Raw genomic sequence first — 18,676 nt, forward strand, 5'->3', positions numbered from 1 at the left:
CAGCACAGGGCTCTGGAAGGGAAACAAGCCAGCACCCAGGGCCAGAAGCTCCCAAGACAGGGAGGCGAAATCCTGATGTTCTCCCCTCCTATGCATCGGGCAACATCCCTCCTCCCAGACCACAGCCCAGGGCCAGGACACCGCTGCCTAAAGTGCTCCAGCACCTTCCCCGTCTGGGCACAGCAGACATCCATGCCATGACGTCATGAGGAGGGGCTGAAACCATCAGGGTGCTGCACCTGAGCTGGATGACTTCCTTCTGCACATCGTCAAGGGATTGCAGCAGCCTCTCGTTCTCCTGTTTACACTCACACAGCTCAGACTTCAAATCTTTCACCGCATTCTGTTCTGTCACCAGGAGCTTCCGCACGTCATTCGTTTTCTCCTGCTCTTCACTGAGGGTTTTCTGTAAATCACTGGCTATACATTTCTCCTGTTCCACTTTATATGCCAACAATTCAACTGAAAAAGATTAAAAGCCATAAAATAGTATTACTCTTAAGTCCAAAGTGAGCTGTACAAATGATATTAAATTAGAAATTATGTTGATCAGATGGGAATGCATTCATTTTGGGGAGAAATGAAGTTTTTGATGGAGCCAGGACACATGGGGTCACGTTCCTTCACCACCCAGGTCTCTGTTCCCAGGCCTCACCCCTATGGCAGGGAGCACACAGAGACCAGCAGTGACTGTCCTTGTGGCCTCTCAATCTGCTACTCAGTCCCTAAATGCCACCAGGCCCAGAGCGCTTCCCTAGAAAATTCTCCCAAAACTTAAGGAAGAAATAAAGCCAGTTCTACAGATTCCTCTGGAAAACACAAAGGGAGGAGACACATCCCATTCATCTATGATGCTAGCACTCCTAAGACAAGAACAGAAAGACACAAAAGAAATACAAGTGCAGTCCACTCCTCTCAGGAATCTAGATGCAAATTAGCAAACATTACCCAAAAGTGCACTCAAAGGCAAAGCCCTAGGGTGGGGTCACAGCTGGAAGGCACATATTCTACCTACTGAACCCCAAAAAAGCTGACCCCATGTACAAGAGTAGACATGGAACAAGGAGAGGTAACTGCCCAAGGCCTCAGGGCACCACAGCAAGAATGGAACCAGAGTGCAGAAGCAGTATCATCCTTGACCATATGAGAGTCTCTCCATGGGCGGGGATTTAGCCTGGCAGTCGGACACTGTATCCCAGGTCACAGTCTTGAGTTCAGTCCTGATCCCAACTGCTGACTCCAGCTTCCTGTCAATGCAGATCCTGGGAGGCAGCAGTGAGGACTCAAGTAGTTGGGTCTGCCTGGGAGACACGGGAGACCAGATTGAGTTCCTGGCTCCTGGCCACAGCCTCAGCCTAGTTCTGGCTGCAGTGAGAATATGGGGAATGAACCAGTCTCTGTTTTTCTCTGCCTCTCAAAAACAAAAAATTCAAACAAACCTCCCAAAGAACCTAAATTAAATGTAGAGTCCTGTAACACGGAGCTGCGCTCTAGGGTGAGCTCCAGGAGTCAGTGCCCAACACAGGAACCCACCGTTTGCACTCAGTTTGACCAGAGAGAAGTGCAGCGGCCCAGGTGTGTGGCGCTCAGGCCTGATGAGACCCTAGCACTGGGCTGCAAGGGGCCTCACCACGCACTCCCAACTTCCCATACAGGTGTGTATCAGGTGTGTGGGCAACACACCCACCCTGCCTGCGTAGCTGGTGCTCCTGCCGGCTCCCACGGGCCTCCGCGCTCGTCAGGGCTGCGCACAGCTGCTGCAGCTTCTCCTGGTTCTGCAGGTGTGTCATGCGCAGCTGTGCACGCAGGGCCTGGATCTCGGACAGCAGGCTGCTCCTGTCAGCAAGGCGCAGGTGCTCCAAGGACTTTTCCTGTAAATCTCCCTGGCAGGAAGTAAAGGGAAAAGAGCAGTCTTAGAAGTAGGGCCTTGGACAGGCGCCACAGCTCACTTGGCTAATCCTCCGCCTGCGGTGCCGGCACCCCGGGTTCTAGTCCCGGTTGGAGCACCGGATTCTGTCCTGGTTGCTCCTCTTCCAGTCCAGCTCTCTGCTGTGGCCTGGAAGGGCAATGGAGGATGGCCCAGGTGCTTGGGCCCTGCACCCGCATGGGAGACCAGGAGGAAGCACCTGGCTCCTGGCTTTGGATCGGCACAGCACACCGGCTGTGGCAGCCATTTGGGAGGTGGACCAGCGGAAAGGAAGACCTTTCTCTGTCTCTCTCTCTCTCACTGTCTAACTCTGCTTGTCAAAAAAAAAAAAAAAAAAAAAAAAAAGTAGGGCCTCTAGGGACTCCAGACCTAGGAAGGTGAGCACCTCACCCGAGCCTCCCTGCAGTCCAGCCTTTGCAACCCAAATGGCCAGCCCCTGTTAAGAGCCTGCTAACTCAAAGTGGAAGGCAGAGTACACAGCCCCAGGCCTTGGCTCCCAGCCTGTGTCCCTGAGTGCAGGGGAGGAAACAGGACTGCCACTGTCCCCACAGCACCGTCTCCTCTGAGCTGGGCCCGGGACTCTCAGAACAACTAGCAGCGGCTGCTCAGAACCACTCTGCGGCAGCTATGGGAAGAATCAATGCACACGCTGTCCGGTCAGGGAGCTTGAGTCACGTGCACAGTGACACAGGCACCGACTGTGACTTCCTCAGACACCACAAGTCCCGCTGAAACGGAGCCACCCCTCACCTGCTCTCGGATGACCTTCTCCAGCCTCTGAAGCAGAGAGCTAGGATCCCCTGGGTCTGTACCACAAAGTCTGGGCTGCAGCTCGACTGCCAGTGCCTCCCGGACGGCCTGCAGGAACGTTCCTCGCCAGTCGAAGCATGGGTCAGGAGATTCCTGTAATATCGAAGCAAGCTCAGAATTTCTGCCAACACATTCTGCAGGTGCTGTGCGGAGTGAACAGGTCTGTCCCCAAAAGGCTGGTGTCAGGACTGTTTCCCCTCAATGTGACAGTTTTGGAGACAATTAGGGTTAAATGAGGTCATGAGGGTGGGACCACTGTGATGGGCTTTGTGTCCTTCTAACAAGAACTATCAGAACCCTCTCTCTCCCCCTGCAGTGACAAGGCCAGGGACTGCGTCCCTTCCACAATCTGACCCTGCTGCACCCTGCGCTAGGACTTCTGGTCCCTGTAACTATGAGATCATTGTCTGCAGGAAAGACACTGTTGTAGCCACTGAGCAGGACAGCAGAGAAGATTCCTATGTACCAGGACTATCGAAAGACAAGAAGCAGAAGTTGGCACCGTGAACAGAAAAGAGAACAAGGAAGCAGTGAAAGAAGGAGAGGAATGCTGGCAAATTCCTTCCTTCTCCCCCTACTGTGGGATCTGCAAGGCCCTAGGCTGTACACGGCTGCCCAGCTGGAGAGCTGTGGGCAGCGCTCTGAGCCTCTGGGGAGCCAGCTGCAGCTCACATCCCACCAGAGCCGGGGGGCATGGATGGCAGCAGGGAGGGCAGCCACTCTTCCACTAGATTCAGTGGGCACCAGCCACATGCCAGCAAGTCCTAGGCACAAGGACACAGTTCTCCCCTTCGTGGCACTTCCATTCCAACAAGCAGTGGCAGATGTGAAGGATGGGCCTAGAGGTCAGCACGCACCTGGCCTGCAGCCCCGGGTACCAGGTGGAGACAGGCCAAGACACTGCAAAGCTCAGGGGTCGAGCCAAGTTCAGGGGTTAGCAGCCTGTCTGGCATGGGGTATGGAGGGAGGAGGAAGCAGGCTATGGGTCACAGGAGGAGCAGGAGGAGGCGCCGTAGGGGTCCCCATGGAGGCTGGCAGGCATCATCCTGTGAGGACAGGCTGAGGCAGTGAGGTTCTCAGCCATGTGATCACCCAGTGGCCTCACCCTCCTCAGCCTGTAAGGAGAGCCCCAAGAGTCCCTGGCCAGCTTGCGCAGACCCCAGTACCTCCATAGCACATCCTGCGGGGAACCTGCCCACAGAGCCAGCGTGGGCCACAGGGAGGCCTGCAGCTTCTTTAGGGCTCTCTCCATCTCTGCACAAGGCCCCTCTACGGACGCAGTCATCTCTGCTAGCGCTTCGATTCAGTGTTACAGGGCCAGTAAGGTGCAGAAGGAACCAAGTCCGTACCTTCTCCCCTGTGTCAGGGGCCACTTCCAGCAGGCCCCGCCCCTCACTTGACAAGTGGTGCAGGGGGCTGTGTGGCTCGCCCCTGCTTAGAGCACTGGGGGGGTCGCGGCTCTCCGACAAGGCCAGGATCTGGTGGCTCTCGTCACACACCATCTGCAGCAAAGCCTGTGGCAGGAAAATCACGTCAGAGAGCAGCAGCAGCTGGCAACCGCCCATACGCACACCGTGTCCTTCACATCCCAGAGAGGTGTAGGGTCAAACATTCCATGCAGGGTGGACCCTGGGCCAGTCTAAAGTTCTGATCATGAGGCCTTCAGAGAGACAATGAAGCTGCTCCCAGGGTGTGCTCCCTCGTCCGCACTTCAGGTCAGCACCCAGCCAGCAGCACCCAGCCAGCACCCACTACCAGGTGTGCTGAGCCCTTCCCCAGCCCTCTTCGAGCACTATACGAGGGCCATACAAGGGCCGCTCGGGAGCCTGTGCACTCGGCACAGCCGGCAGCCAGCACACACCCCAAGTCGTGGGAAAAGGTATCTCAGCAGACATGGGGTACAGGGAAAGCCACAGTGAGCCTAACATAGACTTCACGTCGCCAGGTCTGGGGTGTCCACGCTACAGTAAGCTGCATCTGTGTTGCCCACACAGGGTGGGGGGAGGAAGGTGGCCCCAGAGCCCCTCACTAGAGCCAAATGTCAGGACTGCAGGGGACAGTGTTGCTGAGGCGGCCTCACCATGTGCATGATACAGACTTTTGCACCAGACACTTGCTGTCTAGAAAACTGACAGGAGCCGGCGCCGCAACTCACTAGGCTAATCCTCCGCTTTGCGGCGCTGGCACACCAGGTTCTAGTCCCGGTTGGGGCGCCGGATTCTGTCCCGGTTGCCCCTCTTCCAGGCCAGCCCTCTGCTGTGGCCAGGGAGTGCAGTGGAGGATGGCCCAGGTGCTTGGGCCCTTCACCCACATGGGAGACCAGGAGAAGCACCTGGCTCCTGCCTTCAGATCAGCGCAGTGCGCTGGCCGCGGCGGCCATTGGAGGGTGAACCAACGGCAAAAGGAAGACCTTTCTCTCTGTCTCTCTCTCTCACTGTCCACTCTGCCTGTCAAAAAATAAAAAGAAAAAAAAAAAAAAGAAAACTGACAGGAAGGAAACTAACGAAGTTCAAAAAGAGAGAAATGCAAACTTAAGCAGCACCAAGGCCTGTGACAGAATAATCGAGTTAAATGCAAGCACACCTCACCAGAATTCCAGCATGGGACCAAAAAAGGGTAAACATCTAATTTTTTTATGTTTAAAGATAATCGTCTTTAACAATTTAAACAACTTCACTTTTAAAATGATTTATTAGACATACAACAATATCAAATCAAGATCTCCGGATCAGGGCTAGGATGAGCCGGGCAGAAGGCGGCACCAGCAGGGGCCCGAGATGCCGAGCCGGACAGCTCCTCTGCAGCTGACACGGAACGACCACAGTGAGTCCCCCGCTCCAGACAACTGGCCATCTTTAAACTTTTTATACAATTTCTTGGTTTGGTAACAAGGAGAAGAAAATGAATTTTTAAGTATATCTCAAAAAGGAAACTCATGACCATGAAGCTCTCTGCCCACAGCTTCCCGGCCAGGTGAGTCGTGTCTGCAGAACTGAGTTCTCGGAGAAAACACCCGGACTCAGGTCCCAGGTGGGGAGGAGGAGCAGAGTCCAACAGGCACCTGGATGCCTGTCAGGTGCTCAGAGGCCAGCACTGGGCCCCGAGGGAAAACCATGCATCTGGCAGCTGCGGGTACCAAAGCCACACCACGAGGTCTGAGAAGGCTCTGGCACTCGGGAACAAGTTGCTCTGTGGAGGAAGTGCCGTCTACACACGCAGGCTGTCTCTATTTGTGCCTTGCCTGCCCAGGAGCCCTTGTTTGTGTCAGCTGATGCGCAGCCTCACTCAGGCCACTTCTCCAAGCCTACGCACAGGCTTCCAGCGGGGACTGCACATGGCTGGGGCCCACTTCGGTGCAGGAGCTCCCTTGGTACTCCTCTGACCCTTCCAGCCTCCTCAGTGTAGGGGCTACTAGAACAGGGACCTCACGGGTGACCTCAGGCGACCACAGGACAACTGAGCAGCAGGGCCTTTCTGTGTTCCTTTGAAAATAACACAGCAGGCAGAGCCAGCTTCACAGTGAACCGTGTTCACACAGCTGCCCCTCACTGTTGAGTGCTGAGCACAACCTGAGGGTGCGCCACGCTCTGGAAGCACAGTCGAGGAATTTAAAACCATGAAGGAGGCCGGCGCCGCGGCTCACTAGGCTAATCCTCCACCTGCGGCGCCGGCACACCGGGTTCTAGTCCCGGTCGGGGCGCCGGATTCTGTCCCGGTTGCCCCTCTTCCAGGCCAGCTCTCTGCTGTGGCCAGGGAGTGCAGTGGAGGATGGCCCAAGTGCTTGTGCCCTGCACCCCATGGGAGACCAGGAGAAGCACCTGGCTCCTGCCTTCGGATAGGCGAGGTGCGCCGGCCGCGGCGGCCATTGGAGGGTGAACCAACAGTAAAGGAAGACCTTTCTCTCTGTCTGTCTCTCTCTCACTGTCCACTCTGCCTGTCAAAATAAATAAATAAATAAAATAAATAAAACCATGAAGGAAAACACTAAGAGTGAAACAGTCTGAGAAACCTTTCAGAAAACACCTTTCTGTGACTTTTCAGCTGAAACACTGAGCAGCAGGTCTGCCTGGAACAGCTCCCAGCCCAGCCCCCTGCGCCCTCCTTCCCTCACTGCCATCTTAGCAGCTTTCTCACAGTCTCTGGGGTTTTCTCTGGCTTTGTTGCCTCTCTTTCGAACCCTAGGCCTAAGTACAAAGAACTACCACTAATAACCAAATGCATTCATAAAAAAAGTCAGGTTGCTTGGATAGGAGTATCTCATGTTTTATACAGAAGTTTAGGAAATGCCAAAAAGGAAACAAAATATAAGAAAAAAACTTCCAACCTCTATTCTTAAAGGAATAAGAATGTCAGAAGTTTATTAATTTCAAAATTGTTATGCTTGGGAATACTTTTACTATTTGAATAAAACATAATATTAATATTAGAACATCTACTACTCATTTGGCCATGTTTACGTCAATGGTTTTGCCATAAAATGATCTAAATGATTTCCAACTGGCTTATTCCTTGGCTCTGAACATGCAGACACTCCATGAGCCTTGGCTCCTCCCACCAAAAGTGGACAGGAGAGGTGGACCTGCCAGACTGTGACCCACAATCGACAGCACTGGGCTCCATGGACCTCTCTCCTGGGTGGAGGATGCCACATGGAGGCTGTCACAGCAGCACATTATTCCAGCAGTGGTGGGCCCAACACATGACTGAGACTGAGCAGCCTGAGACAGGTGCACACCCAGGGGCAGGGAGGCCCTTTTAGTGGGGAAGAGGCCATTATACTCCCCCAACCCTAGAAAAGCCACAACCTTCCTGCCAATGGCAAGACAGCAGAACAAGTGAGCACAGCTGTGGGGTGTGTGTGACCAAAGGCATTCTCCCTGGGCCTTGACACTGCTCCCTGGGTGCAGACCCTACTCCGACTGGGGTAGGGTCAAGACTGCCCAAAGGAAAACCTCCAAGCTGCTCCACAAGCCCAGAAAGACAACCTCCTCGAGCACCAGCCTCAAGGGAAACAAAAGTGAGGACACAGCAAGAACAAAGAGGAAGAGCGAGGACACTGGGCGTGGTGCAAGTCGCCCCAGAATCGTCTGTGCACAGCGTGGTAACAGCAAAGCTGGCAGGGGCCCCTGCAGCATACAGTCCTCAGCGCCTGCACACCTCAGCACTACGATGAAGGCCTCTGGGTGGTGCTCAAGACTGCCAGCTGCTGTTCACTTATAGGCAGCCCTGGCACGATGGACCCCCTAAGAAAACAGAACCTTATCACTGCCCAACAGGTGACACCTGCTGATGAATGAACTCAGGAAGTTGCTTCCCAGCTCAGATTCTCTAAAGTCCTTAAAACACACGCACTGGGAGGCACCATGAGAACAGCTGGTCCACAGCGACCCCCATAGCCAAGGCCCTCACCCAGGCCACAAGTCCCCACACCCCTCCAGCAGCAGGTTTCACCTTCCAGAAACATTCAGACAAGGCATAAAAGCACAACAGCCAGCATGGGGCTTGGACCACAATGCAGACCAGTGGCACGTGGAATGAGGTGCGTGCCAGGGCAGCCCCAGCTCTGCCAGCCCTCACCTTCACCTGCTTGGGATGCACTTCTTTCTTCATAGTTGCAAGAGGCTGCTGAAGTCCTTCAGGGAAGGGGGCAGGATCCTCAGGACCAGTAGTGGGAGCCTCCGACTCCCCTGGCACCGCGCTCAGCATCGCTCCACAGCCTGAGCTGTCACCTGAGGAGACCGTAGGGTAAAGCTGCCGTCACAAGTCTGGTACACACAAGACTCTTAACAGCAGAGTCAACGGCAGCTGAGGCTCCTTCCACACAGGAAAGCGTGCATGATCATGCTTGGGTTTTTGTTTTTTTATGTAAAATGTAATTCAGGGGTCCAGTGTAGCAGTCCAATGCTTGCAATGCTGGCATCCCATCTGGGTGCCAGTTTGTGTCCCGGCTGCTCCACTTATGATCCAGCTTCCAGCTAGTGGCCTGGGAAAACAGCAGAAGGCAGCCCCTCCACATGAGAGACTCCTGGCTCCGGGCTTTGGTCTGGCATGGTCCTGGCAATTGTGGTCATTTGGGAAGTGAACCAGCAAACGGAAGCTCGCTCGCTCGCTCTCTCTCTCTCTCTCTCTCTCTCCCTCTCTAACTCTGCCTTTCAAATAAACATTTAAATCTTTTTCTTAAAAAAATGTAATTCAAGAGAGAATGCTTATTCAGTAATAAAAAGCATAGAATTAAACATAAACCTCATGGCTACCTTGGCTTCCTGCCACCCAAATGTGGACATGGTGTTCCTCTTCCTCCGAAGACAGTATGGAGCAAGCACCCAGTAGGCAGCCACAGGGCCTGTGCTCCAAACCCATGAGAGCAGCAAAGAGCAGGCAGGTGGCAACAGGTTTGGCCAATGCGAGACAACTGGGCAGCTGGACCAACAGTGGCATCTGGTCAGGAAAAGATGAAGGGGGTAGGGTAGAGAAAAGCCCCCCCAACCCCTCAAAACAACAGCCAACCAGGGCTGAGGAGCCCTAAGCAGAAACACCAGGCACCCCTGCCTGACAGAAGGGGAACCCCAACAGCAAAGAGACTGAGGTCCACTCACAGGGCTTGCAGAGCCTGGGTGGAGCTACAAGCTCCAGGAGACAGGGCAGATGCTCATCATGGTACATGAGGAACAGTCAAGGGGGAGATGCCCATGTGAAGATGGATGAGGGGCCCTTCCAGCTGACTCCATCGGGCCCAGGCAGGGCCAGGATGAAGATGCCCAGGGACAAGGCCCTTTTGTAAGGACAGACCTTCCCGGTCTTTTAAGTTGTAGTCCAAGTTCTAGGGCTGGGGAATTTGTTTTCTGCCAAGGGCTATTTGGATATTCACAACATCATTAATGGGGAATCCAAAAATTATCAGAATAAAAATTAGCCTGCTACAGATTTATTAGATTTTGAGTCCTGCCTGCGGGTGCCTTGGCAGGACCACACTAAATGAATTTGCAGGACTTAAACACTCAAGGGCTGGATGTTCCCCACCCCTGTGATCTAAAACATGTAAAGGTAAGTTTCTAATACAGAATACCGCATGAAACAGAACATACAGGAAGAAACAGAATAAATATACCAAACAAAAGGAAACTTCAGGGGGCCAGCCCTGTGGTGAAGAAGGTTAAGAAGGAATCCTATTTGACGGCCGGCACCGCGGCTCACTAGGCTAATCCTCCGCCTTGGGGTGCCAGCACACCAGGTTCTAGTCCCGGTCGGGGCGCCGGATTCTGTCCCGGTTGCCCCTCTTCCAGGCCAGCCCTCTGCTGTGGAGGATGGCCCAAGTGCTTGGGCCCTTCACCCACATGGGAGACCAGGAGAAGTACCTGGCTCCTGCCTTCGGATCAGCACGGTGCGCTAGCCGTGGCGGCCATTGGAGGGTGAACCAAAATGGCAAAGGAAGGCCTTTCTCTCTGTCTCTCTCTCGCACTGTCCACTCTGCCTGTCCAAAAAAAGAAAGAAAGAAAGAAAGAATCCTATTTGACTATCTATTTGAGTCCAGGCTGCTCCACTTCCAATCCAATTCCCTGCTAATGAACCTAGGAGGCAGCAGATGATGGCCCAAGTGCTTGGGCCCCTGTCACCCACTTGGAAGACCGAGATGGAGTTCCTGGCTCCTGGCTTTGGTTTAACCCAGCTCTAGCCATTGCAGCTATTTGGGGAATAAACCAGTGGATGGAAGATCTCAATCTCGCTATTTGGGGAATAAACCAGTGGATGGAAGATCTCAATCTCAATCTCTCTCGCTTCCTCCATCCCCCCCCCCCCCACCGCCGGTCTCTCTGTAACTCTGATTTTCAAATAAATAAATCCTTTTCTTTTTTTAAAATGAGAGAGGAAATTATCTTCAGAGAAATAAAGGGGCACATCCTGCATGGAACAAGGAAGTGAAGCTATGGGAGAAAGGAACAAAGAGGTGTAGAATAAGGAGCTCTAAGAAATTTAAAACATGAGAACAGAAATAAAAATATTCAATGCATAGTTAAGAAATAAGAGTTCCTGGGGGCAGGCATACTCAAGCTGCCTGCATTCCATATCAGAGTGCCTGGTTCAAGTCCTGGCTCTGCTTCTGATTCCATATTCCTGCTAATGCATACCCTGGGAGGCAGCGGTGGGTCATCTCATTCCACGTGGGACAAGACTGAATCACCAGCTCCTGCTTTGGGCCTGGTCCAGCCCCAGCTGCTGTAGACATTTAAGCAGAGAGCCAGCAGACGGGAGATGAGTCAGCAAGTGATGGCTGAAGGAGCTGGGTCCCTGACTCCCAAGTGAGACACAGACTGAGTTCCTAACTCCTGTTAGAGCCCCAGGCCCAGTCCTAGCCATTGTAGGCACTTGGGGAGTGAACCAGTGGACGGAAGCTCACTTGAATGCTGTCTTCTCTCTGCCACTTGAATAAATAAAGTGAGAAAAATATAAGAGGAAAAAAAAAAACCAAAAAGCAGAAAACCAGTACAGGAAGACCAATATGTGATTAGGAAGAACCTTAGAAAGAAGAGAGAAACATAGGAGAAATGACCACAGCAGGAATAAAGCAAAGACTTTCAGAGTGGGTAGAAATGCACCACCCTAATCAGGCAGGTGGGGGCATGGCCACAGGGATGGAGAAGGGCGGCCATGCACAACATCTGAGGAAACACGAGCTTCAACCAGCAGTCGGCACCAGGCCCAAACCTTCAACAAATGCTAGGGAGTAAGAAAGCTGTCAGAGAAAAAGCACCACCCACAAAGTTTCTCCAGACCACCAAGAAAGGCGGATGGGCAGAGCCTCACTGTTCTGGGGCACCATGTGGGAGGCCAGCAACCAAGCACACAGAGGAACAGAAGCGAAGGAAGACACAGGTGTGCAAAAGAAAGATACCCTGGCAGCTGTGTGGGGAAGATGGACACTCTCTCACACATCAGCTCTCAGACCCTGGCAGCTGTGTGGGGAAGATGGACACTCTCTCACACATCAGCTCTCAGACCCTGGCAGCTGTGTGGGGAAGATGGACACTCTCTCACACATCAGCTCTCAGACCCTGGCAGCTGTGTGGGGAAGATGGACACTCTCTCACACATCAGCTCTCAGACCCTGGCAGCTGTGTGGGGAAGATGGACACTCTCTCACACATCAGCTCTCAGACCCTGGCAGCTGTGTGGGGAAGATGGACACTCTCTCGCACATCGGCTCTCAGACCCTGGCAGCTGTGTGGGGAAGATGGACACTCTCTCGCACATCGGCTCTCAGACCCTGGCAGCTGTGTGAGGAAGATGGACACTCTCTCACACATCGGCTCTCAGACCCTGGCAGCTGTGTGGGGAAGATGGACACTCTCTCACACATCAGCTCTCAGACCCTGGCAGCTGTGTGGGGAAGATGGACACTCTCTCACACATCGGCTCTCAGACCCTGGCAGCTGTGTGGGGAAGATGGACACTCTCTCGCACATCAGCTCTCAGACCCTGGCAGCTGTGTGGAAGGGCTGTCCCAGGGTGACAGGGAAAAGCAGCAAGAGGGGCTTCAGGGTGGGGGTGGGGGGCCAGGCAGCAAGTATGATCCCCAGAACGAACACGCTGTGTCATACTGGGAGCTGGACAGGGATGTCCCCAGGCAAAGGAACAGACAGAAGGCCATTCATGGAATGCACCTCACTGAACCTTTCAGCTTCTTACTCCACACACCACTTGGAATAAAGACACATTAAAATTTTATAAGTTGCCGGGATTAGCAATATGCAAGTGCCAAAATTTTCAATGATCTATGTTTCACCATGATCTTATTCTCAAAAATCATTGAAAGAGCCAATGAAAATTTTAAGAATCAAAATACTTTAGCCTGATTCAGTTAAAGAAGAAATTACAGAGTTAGAAAACCTCTGTTTAGGGAGTGATGCTACTGCATAGTGGATAAAGCCACCATCTGAGACACCAGCAACCCTTATGGGCACCAGTTCAGGTACCAGCTGTTCCAATTCCAATCCAGCTCCTGCTAATTGGCCTGGGAAAAACAGCAGAGGATGGTCCAAGGGCCTGGCCCCCAGCCAGCCATGTGAGAGACACAAATGAAGCTCCCAGCTTCAGGCTGGCCCAGTTGTGGCGGTTGTGGCCAGCCATCTGGGGAGTGATTCAGTGGATGGAAGATCTGTCTAACTCTGCCTTTCAAAAAAATAAATAATTTTTTTTTTTTTTGACAGGCAGAGTGGACAGTGAGAGAGAGAGACAGAGAGAAAGGTCTTCCTTTGCCGTTGGTTCACCCTCCAATGGCCGCCGCGCTGCGGCCGGCACACCTCGCCTATCCAAAGGCAGGAGCCAGGTGCTTCTCCTGGTCTCCCATGGGGTGCAGGGCCCAAGCACCTGGGCCATCCTCCACTGCACTCCCGGGCCACAGCAGAGAGCTGGCCTGGAAGAGGGGCAACCGGGACAGAATCCAGTGCCCCAACCGGGACTAGAACCTGGTATACCGGCGCCGCAAGGTGGAGGATTAGCCTACTGAGCTGCGGCGCAGGCCAGAAATAAATAATTTTTAAAATATTTATTTTATTTGAAAGGCAGAGTTACAGAGAGGGAATGGCAGAGGCAGAGAGAGAGGTCTTCCGTTCGCTGGCTCACTTCACAAATGGCCTCAACAGCCAGAGTTAAGCCAGAAACCAGAAGTTTCCCCCAGGTCTCCCACATGGGTACAGGGGCCCAAACACTTGGGCCATCTGCTGCTGCTTTCCCAGGTGCACCAGCAACGGGCTAGATCGGAAGTTGAGCAGGCACCCACATGGGATGCCAACAGTGCAGATGGTGGCTTTACCCATTATGCGACAATGCCATAACAAATAAATCTTACAAAAAGAAAACCTCAGTTTGGTAACCAGCCACTGCAATGAGTGATCCAGGCAAGAAGCTTCAGTGGAGGCAGAAGCCAGGAGGATGCTCTGAGAAGCCAGAGAACACACACGAAATCCCCAGTGTCTTCCCACAGGACTATACCCTATGAAAAAAGAGCAAGATGGCCTGGCAGAGCCTGCCACTGCCGAGGAGTCTGGAAGCCAAGTAGAACACGACACCCACATGGAACCACAGGCCAGACACAAATGTGCTGAGGACCCTGCACCACCACTGCCTCTGCTCTCCTCACCTGTCAGCATTTTGAAATGCAGTGAGACCTAGGCTAATCCTCCGCCTAGCAGTGCCGGCACACCGGGTTCTAGTCCCGGTCGGGGCGCCGGATTCTGTTCCGGTTGCCCCTCTTCCAGGCCAGCCCTCTGCTGTGGCCAGGGAGTGCAGTGGAGGATGGCCCAGGTGCTTGGGCCCTGCACCCCATGGGAGACCAGGAAAAGCACCTGGCTCCTGGCTCCTGCCATCGGATCAGCGCGGTGCGCCGGCTGCAGCGCGCCGGCCGCGGAGGCCATTGGAGGGTGAACCAACGGCAAAGGAAAACCTTTCTCTCTGTCTGTCTCTCTCTCACTGTCCACTCTGCCTGTCAAAAAAAAAAAAAAAAAAAAAAAAAAAGAAATGCAGTGAGACGGAGGCACCTGCGTTACCTGCAGGGCTGGAGCCTCGCTTGTGTCTCCCCAGTGTCCACCCCAAAGAGATGTGAACAATGTGTGAGCTGCACATCTTTTCCGTTCCAGGACACACTGTGAGGGAGGCCCACAGATGTGCAGTGGCCTCTGCTCAGTGATGTGTGCTGCACTGCAACCCTAATTTTAATAAGTACACAGGGAACTGCAAACGAGAGACGGCCTCAGGTCTACAGCTCAACTCGGAAGCACACGGGGCAGCATAGCAAGAGTGCTTGCTGGGAACCTCAGGCAGACTCACAGGAATTCCATGTGCTGCTCTGGACTCCGAAATCAAGGAAACAAGAAGTTGAAAAAAAGGATAAGTGACTTACCTGTTTCACTTCCATTGCTTTTTCCTTCTAACCCAAGAGGAGGTGATCTTAATGGATTTTGAGAATCAAAAGATGTTATGATGAAATCTTCGATATCTTTCTCCTGTTCAGACAGGGGGACTTTTAAATGGTCAAAATAATAAGTCACCACATCACATCACAAGACTGAACCTGCCAGGGGGAATTTTTTTCTAAGGCTGGAATTCATCATCGGCCCACAAAGAAGCCAGATGACAGTCTTCAAACGTGTGAACCCGTCAGGGTCATGTGCTTCCAATTTTAACTGGAAGTAACCCACAGTAACTGAGGAATATTTTAAAGTAGCCACTAGCAAGTATTTTAGATTTTAAAATGCTTTGCAGGAAATGATACTACAGGGGCCAGTATTGTGCCACAGAAGGTAATGCTGCCGTTTGCAATGCCAGCATCCCAATAAATAAATCCTGCCTGTTCTATTTTCGACCCAGCTTCCTGCTAATGGCCTGCGAAAAGCAGTGGAAGATGGCCCAAGTGCTCAGGGCCCTGCACCTATGTGGAGACCTGGAGGAGGCTCCTGACTTTGGCCTGGCTCAGTCCCAGCTGTTACAGCCATTTGGGGAGTGAACCATCAAATGGAGGATCTCTCTCTAACTCTGACTTTCAAATAACTAAATAAATCATTTTTTAAAAAAGAAATAAGTGGGGCCGGCGCCGTGGCTCACTAGGCTAATCCTCCACCTTGCGGCGCCGGCACACCGGGTTCTAGTCCCGGTCGGGGCGCCGGATTCTGTCCCGGTTGCCCCTCTTCCAGGCCAGCTCTCTGCTATGGCCAGGGAGTGCAGTGGAGGATGGCCCAGGTGCTTGGGCCCTGCACCCCATGGGAGACCAGGAAAAGCACCTGGATCCTGGCTCCTGCCATCGGATCAGCGCGGTACGCCGGCTGCAGCGGCGGCCATTGGAGGGTGAACCAACGGCAAAAGGAAGACCTTTCTTTCTCTGTCTCTCTCTCTCACTGTCCACTCTGCCTGTCAAAAAAAAAAAAAAAAAAAAAAACCAAATTCTATTAAAAAAAAAAAAAAAGAAAAAGAAATAAGTGACACTACATTTACGGATACCTCAGATAACATATCCCCCATATCCCCTTATTTTTTCTTATTGAACATATGCAAAATCCTAGTATTGTTAGAAAAAATATCGTCTAACTCAAAAATAATAAAGTACTCAAAATTATTATTTGTGAGACCTGTTAAATATGAAATACAACTAAAAAACACATTCAAGACAAAGAGCATAATTCTTATGCAAATTACAAGAAGATGCGTTTATGACTGTGCCCCTCAGAGTCAGCATCAGTCAGAAGCAGGCCCGGGGGGTTTCTGAGGAGGGCAGGTGTATCTCACACGTCAGAAGTGACTGGAATGATCTAATGTTCACCTGCAGTGGCCCTGCAGAGAGCTGCTCCCAGGGGCTGGGAGGCACCCAAGCACTGTCAGGTGAGCCAACAATGGCAGCTGCTGTGACCCTGGGCAGACCCTGAGGACACATCCCCTTGGGAACACTGGCTTGCACACCCCACAGATGCTGGACAGGGAGTGAGAGGCACCTACCGCAGCCATCCTCTCCACAGGGTTGTGGTCAGCTGACGGAGACTCTGCCCAGCACAGGGGCTGTCCTGCCAGATCGCCTGGTGAACTCAGCAGCCCTGGCGTGTGGGACTGTAGCAGCGACGCACCCATCCTCTCTGGTGGGGAGACACCAGCACTGCACAGGCTCAGGGCACCAGAGCAGGGTGTCAGGGGGAGGCTGGGCTGGGGCTCGAGGGTCGAGTCCTTCCTGAGGACCTCGGGGGAGCTCCAGGAAGACAGGTCCAACATTCTGGCAGTTTCCGTCAGGGGCTTGGCCTCCTCAGCATGACTCAGGGCACAGGAGTCACTGTGCACCCTGGTTTGTAACGAAAGAGACCCATCCTGTGTTCCTAATTTTTCTTGAATGGGAACATTTGGCATCTCCTTTCCTATCCAAGAATCTCGATTTTTAATCCCATCAACAAGATCCCATGTGGTTTTGTCAAAATCAAACGCATCACCAGGAGCAGTTCCTACAGGGCTATGGGAGCCATCATCCAAGCTCCCCTCCTGCACACACGCACACGCCACTGCTGACGCCTGCTGAAGTTTGAAGGCTTCATTGTCAATGTTCTGGAAGGCCAGGGAATATACCAGACGGTTCAATTTTTCTTGAAGTTGTTTGACCTGGGCTACAAGATCCACTTTCCACAGCTGGCAACCATCCAGTCGTCTTTCCTTACCCTGTAGGTAAGAAGCAGGGACACAGAGTGAGCTCCCTGAACCACGCTGCACAGCTGTCTGCCTGCCTGCCGGAGCACCTGGGAAACTGTCTAGGAGCCCTGTGGGGCCTATGTGAGACATGAAAGATTGCACATTTATATAGTCTCATGAAAAACACAATCAAAGTTTAAAAGCTCTCTATGTAAAGGGTTACTCTCATCCTATTCCAGGGGTAACTTACAGAGGACACAGATTTCTTTGTTTGAGGAAGAATGGACAGGAAATTTCTAAATCTTAACATTAAAAAACACAAAACCATATTTTATATAATGAATTTGAAGCTTCCATGCCAGCGTGTGACTTGAATTTGGCAACCAGATCATAATGTCACAGAGCAGACATTGGCTCATGGTTGAGACGCCATTTGGACAACTGCATACCACATCGGCATGCCTGGTTCAAGTCCCGGCTCGTTCTGCAATCTGGCTCCCATATGCGCCCTGGGAGACAGCACAGGAGCCTGGGTCCCTGTCACTAGGTAGAAGACCCACGTGGAGTTCCAGGCTCCTGGCTTCATCGTGGTCCAGTTCCAGCTGCTGTGGGTACCTGGGGAGTCAGTCGGCTGATGGAAGAGATCTCTATCTTTCTATCTCTAAGGGAAGTGAAAATAAATTAATTTTTAAAAAGAATTCAAACGAACACCCTGTGCAGAGGATGGTGAGACCACCTCACTGCAGAGATGGGGAAAAGGCTCCCTCGCTCAGAGTGGGTTTCTGGAGGGTACTCCACCAACATTAGGAAGCCAGGCTTCTCCTCTCAGAAGTCAGGCCCAGCCAGGGCCACATCCTGCTTGGAAACCACGGGCCCAGTGTGCTGCACAATTCAGAATTTCTCAGGTTCTAAGATATGGACATGGAGCACATGGTATAGACACGAGTGTGCCCTGAGGGCTGGGGCCACACCTCTGCTCTCTCACAAAACATTCCAGACACACACATCATTCACAGCTGGGCTTCTCTGAAGAAGTCAAGGCAAGCACATGATGGCAGCACAGTTGGGAAAACAGAGTAACCATCAACCATTTTTGGTGTGAAGAGCCTTTTGGGTTGGACTGGAAAGTTTGGATAAGGAGCTGTAATGCGATGAGCATGAGGCATGGACAGTGGTGTGTCGACAAGGTGTGGGGGTCCTGAGATGGACAGGAGGAGCCAGCATAACAGTACAGGCTAGTGAAGTGCCAGCAGCAACACAGCTGAGGGCAGACACTGTGCCACCGAGGGCGGGCTGCCCCTTGGGACACCACATCCCATACCGGAGTGAGCGCCACTTCAAGTCCCACCTACTCTGCTTCTGATCCAGTGCCCTGCTAGTGCACCCTGGGAGGCAGCAGATGACAGCGCCTACACTTGGGATGCTACCACCCATGCGGGAGATCCAGATGGAGTTCCTGGCTTGGGCCTGCCCAGCCCTGGCTGTTGTGGGAATGTGGGCAATGAGCCAGCAGATGGAAGAAGTTTCTCTAACTATCACTCTACCTCTAACTATCACTCTACCTTTCAAGTAGATTAAAAATAAGTAAACATTAAAAAAAGAAAAGAAGGCTGTCAGAAACAGCTCCAATCCCTGGGCTAAGTCTTTGCAAGGTAGGGTCACTGGGAACCTGCCTGGTGTACATGGGTCATGAGTTGTACCAACGTCTGCAGATTTGAAGATGCCAATGTGCAACCTATTCCCTCAACAAAAAAGTGAAAATACACAGAGGAAAAAAAATACACC

General features: G+C 52.5%; 1 protein-coding gene across 24 annotated transcripts in view; it reads right to left on the minus strand.

Annotated features, from left to right (window-relative positions):
* PCNT (pericentrin) overlaps positions 1 to 18,676 on the minus strand; it is a 160,909-nt gene that overhangs the window by 38,580 nt on the left and 103,653 nt on the right. For 21 of the 24 annotated variants that reach the window (XM_008267246.5, XM_089330409.1, XM_089330407.1 and 18 more), the window contains 7 exons: positions 16,220 to 16,921; positions 14,634 to 14,736; positions 8,315 to 8,466; positions 4,087 to 4,251; positions 2,678 to 2,830; positions 1,688 to 1,883; positions 240 to 462 (listed from right to left, as the gene is read on the minus strand). In XM_008267246.5, coding sequence (XP_008265468.3) covers positions 240 to 462; positions 1,688 to 1,883; positions 2,678 to 2,830; positions 4,087 to 4,251; positions 8,315 to 8,466; positions 14,634 to 14,736; positions 16,220 to 16,921 — 1,694 coding nt within the window. Of the gene's footprint in view, positions 1 to 239; positions 463 to 1,687; positions 1,884 to 2,677; positions 2,831 to 4,086; positions 4,252 to 8,314; positions 8,467 to 8,991; positions 9,176 to 14,633; positions 14,737 to 16,219; positions 16,922 to 18,676 lie in introns of those variants that run through there. The other 3 variants (XR_016232182.1, XM_089330401.1, XR_016232183.1) reach the window with 3 other exon arrangements.

This window comes from Oryctolagus cuniculus, chromosome 4 (genome assembly GCF_051225735.1).
Source record: "Oryctolagus cuniculus isolate XC-2025 breed Fujian yellow rabbit chromosome 4, ASM5122573v1, whole genome shotgun sequence".
In the NCBI taxonomy this organism is placed as follows: domain Eukaryota; kingdom Metazoa; phylum Chordata; class Mammalia; order Lagomorpha; family Leporidae; genus Oryctolagus; species Oryctolagus cuniculus.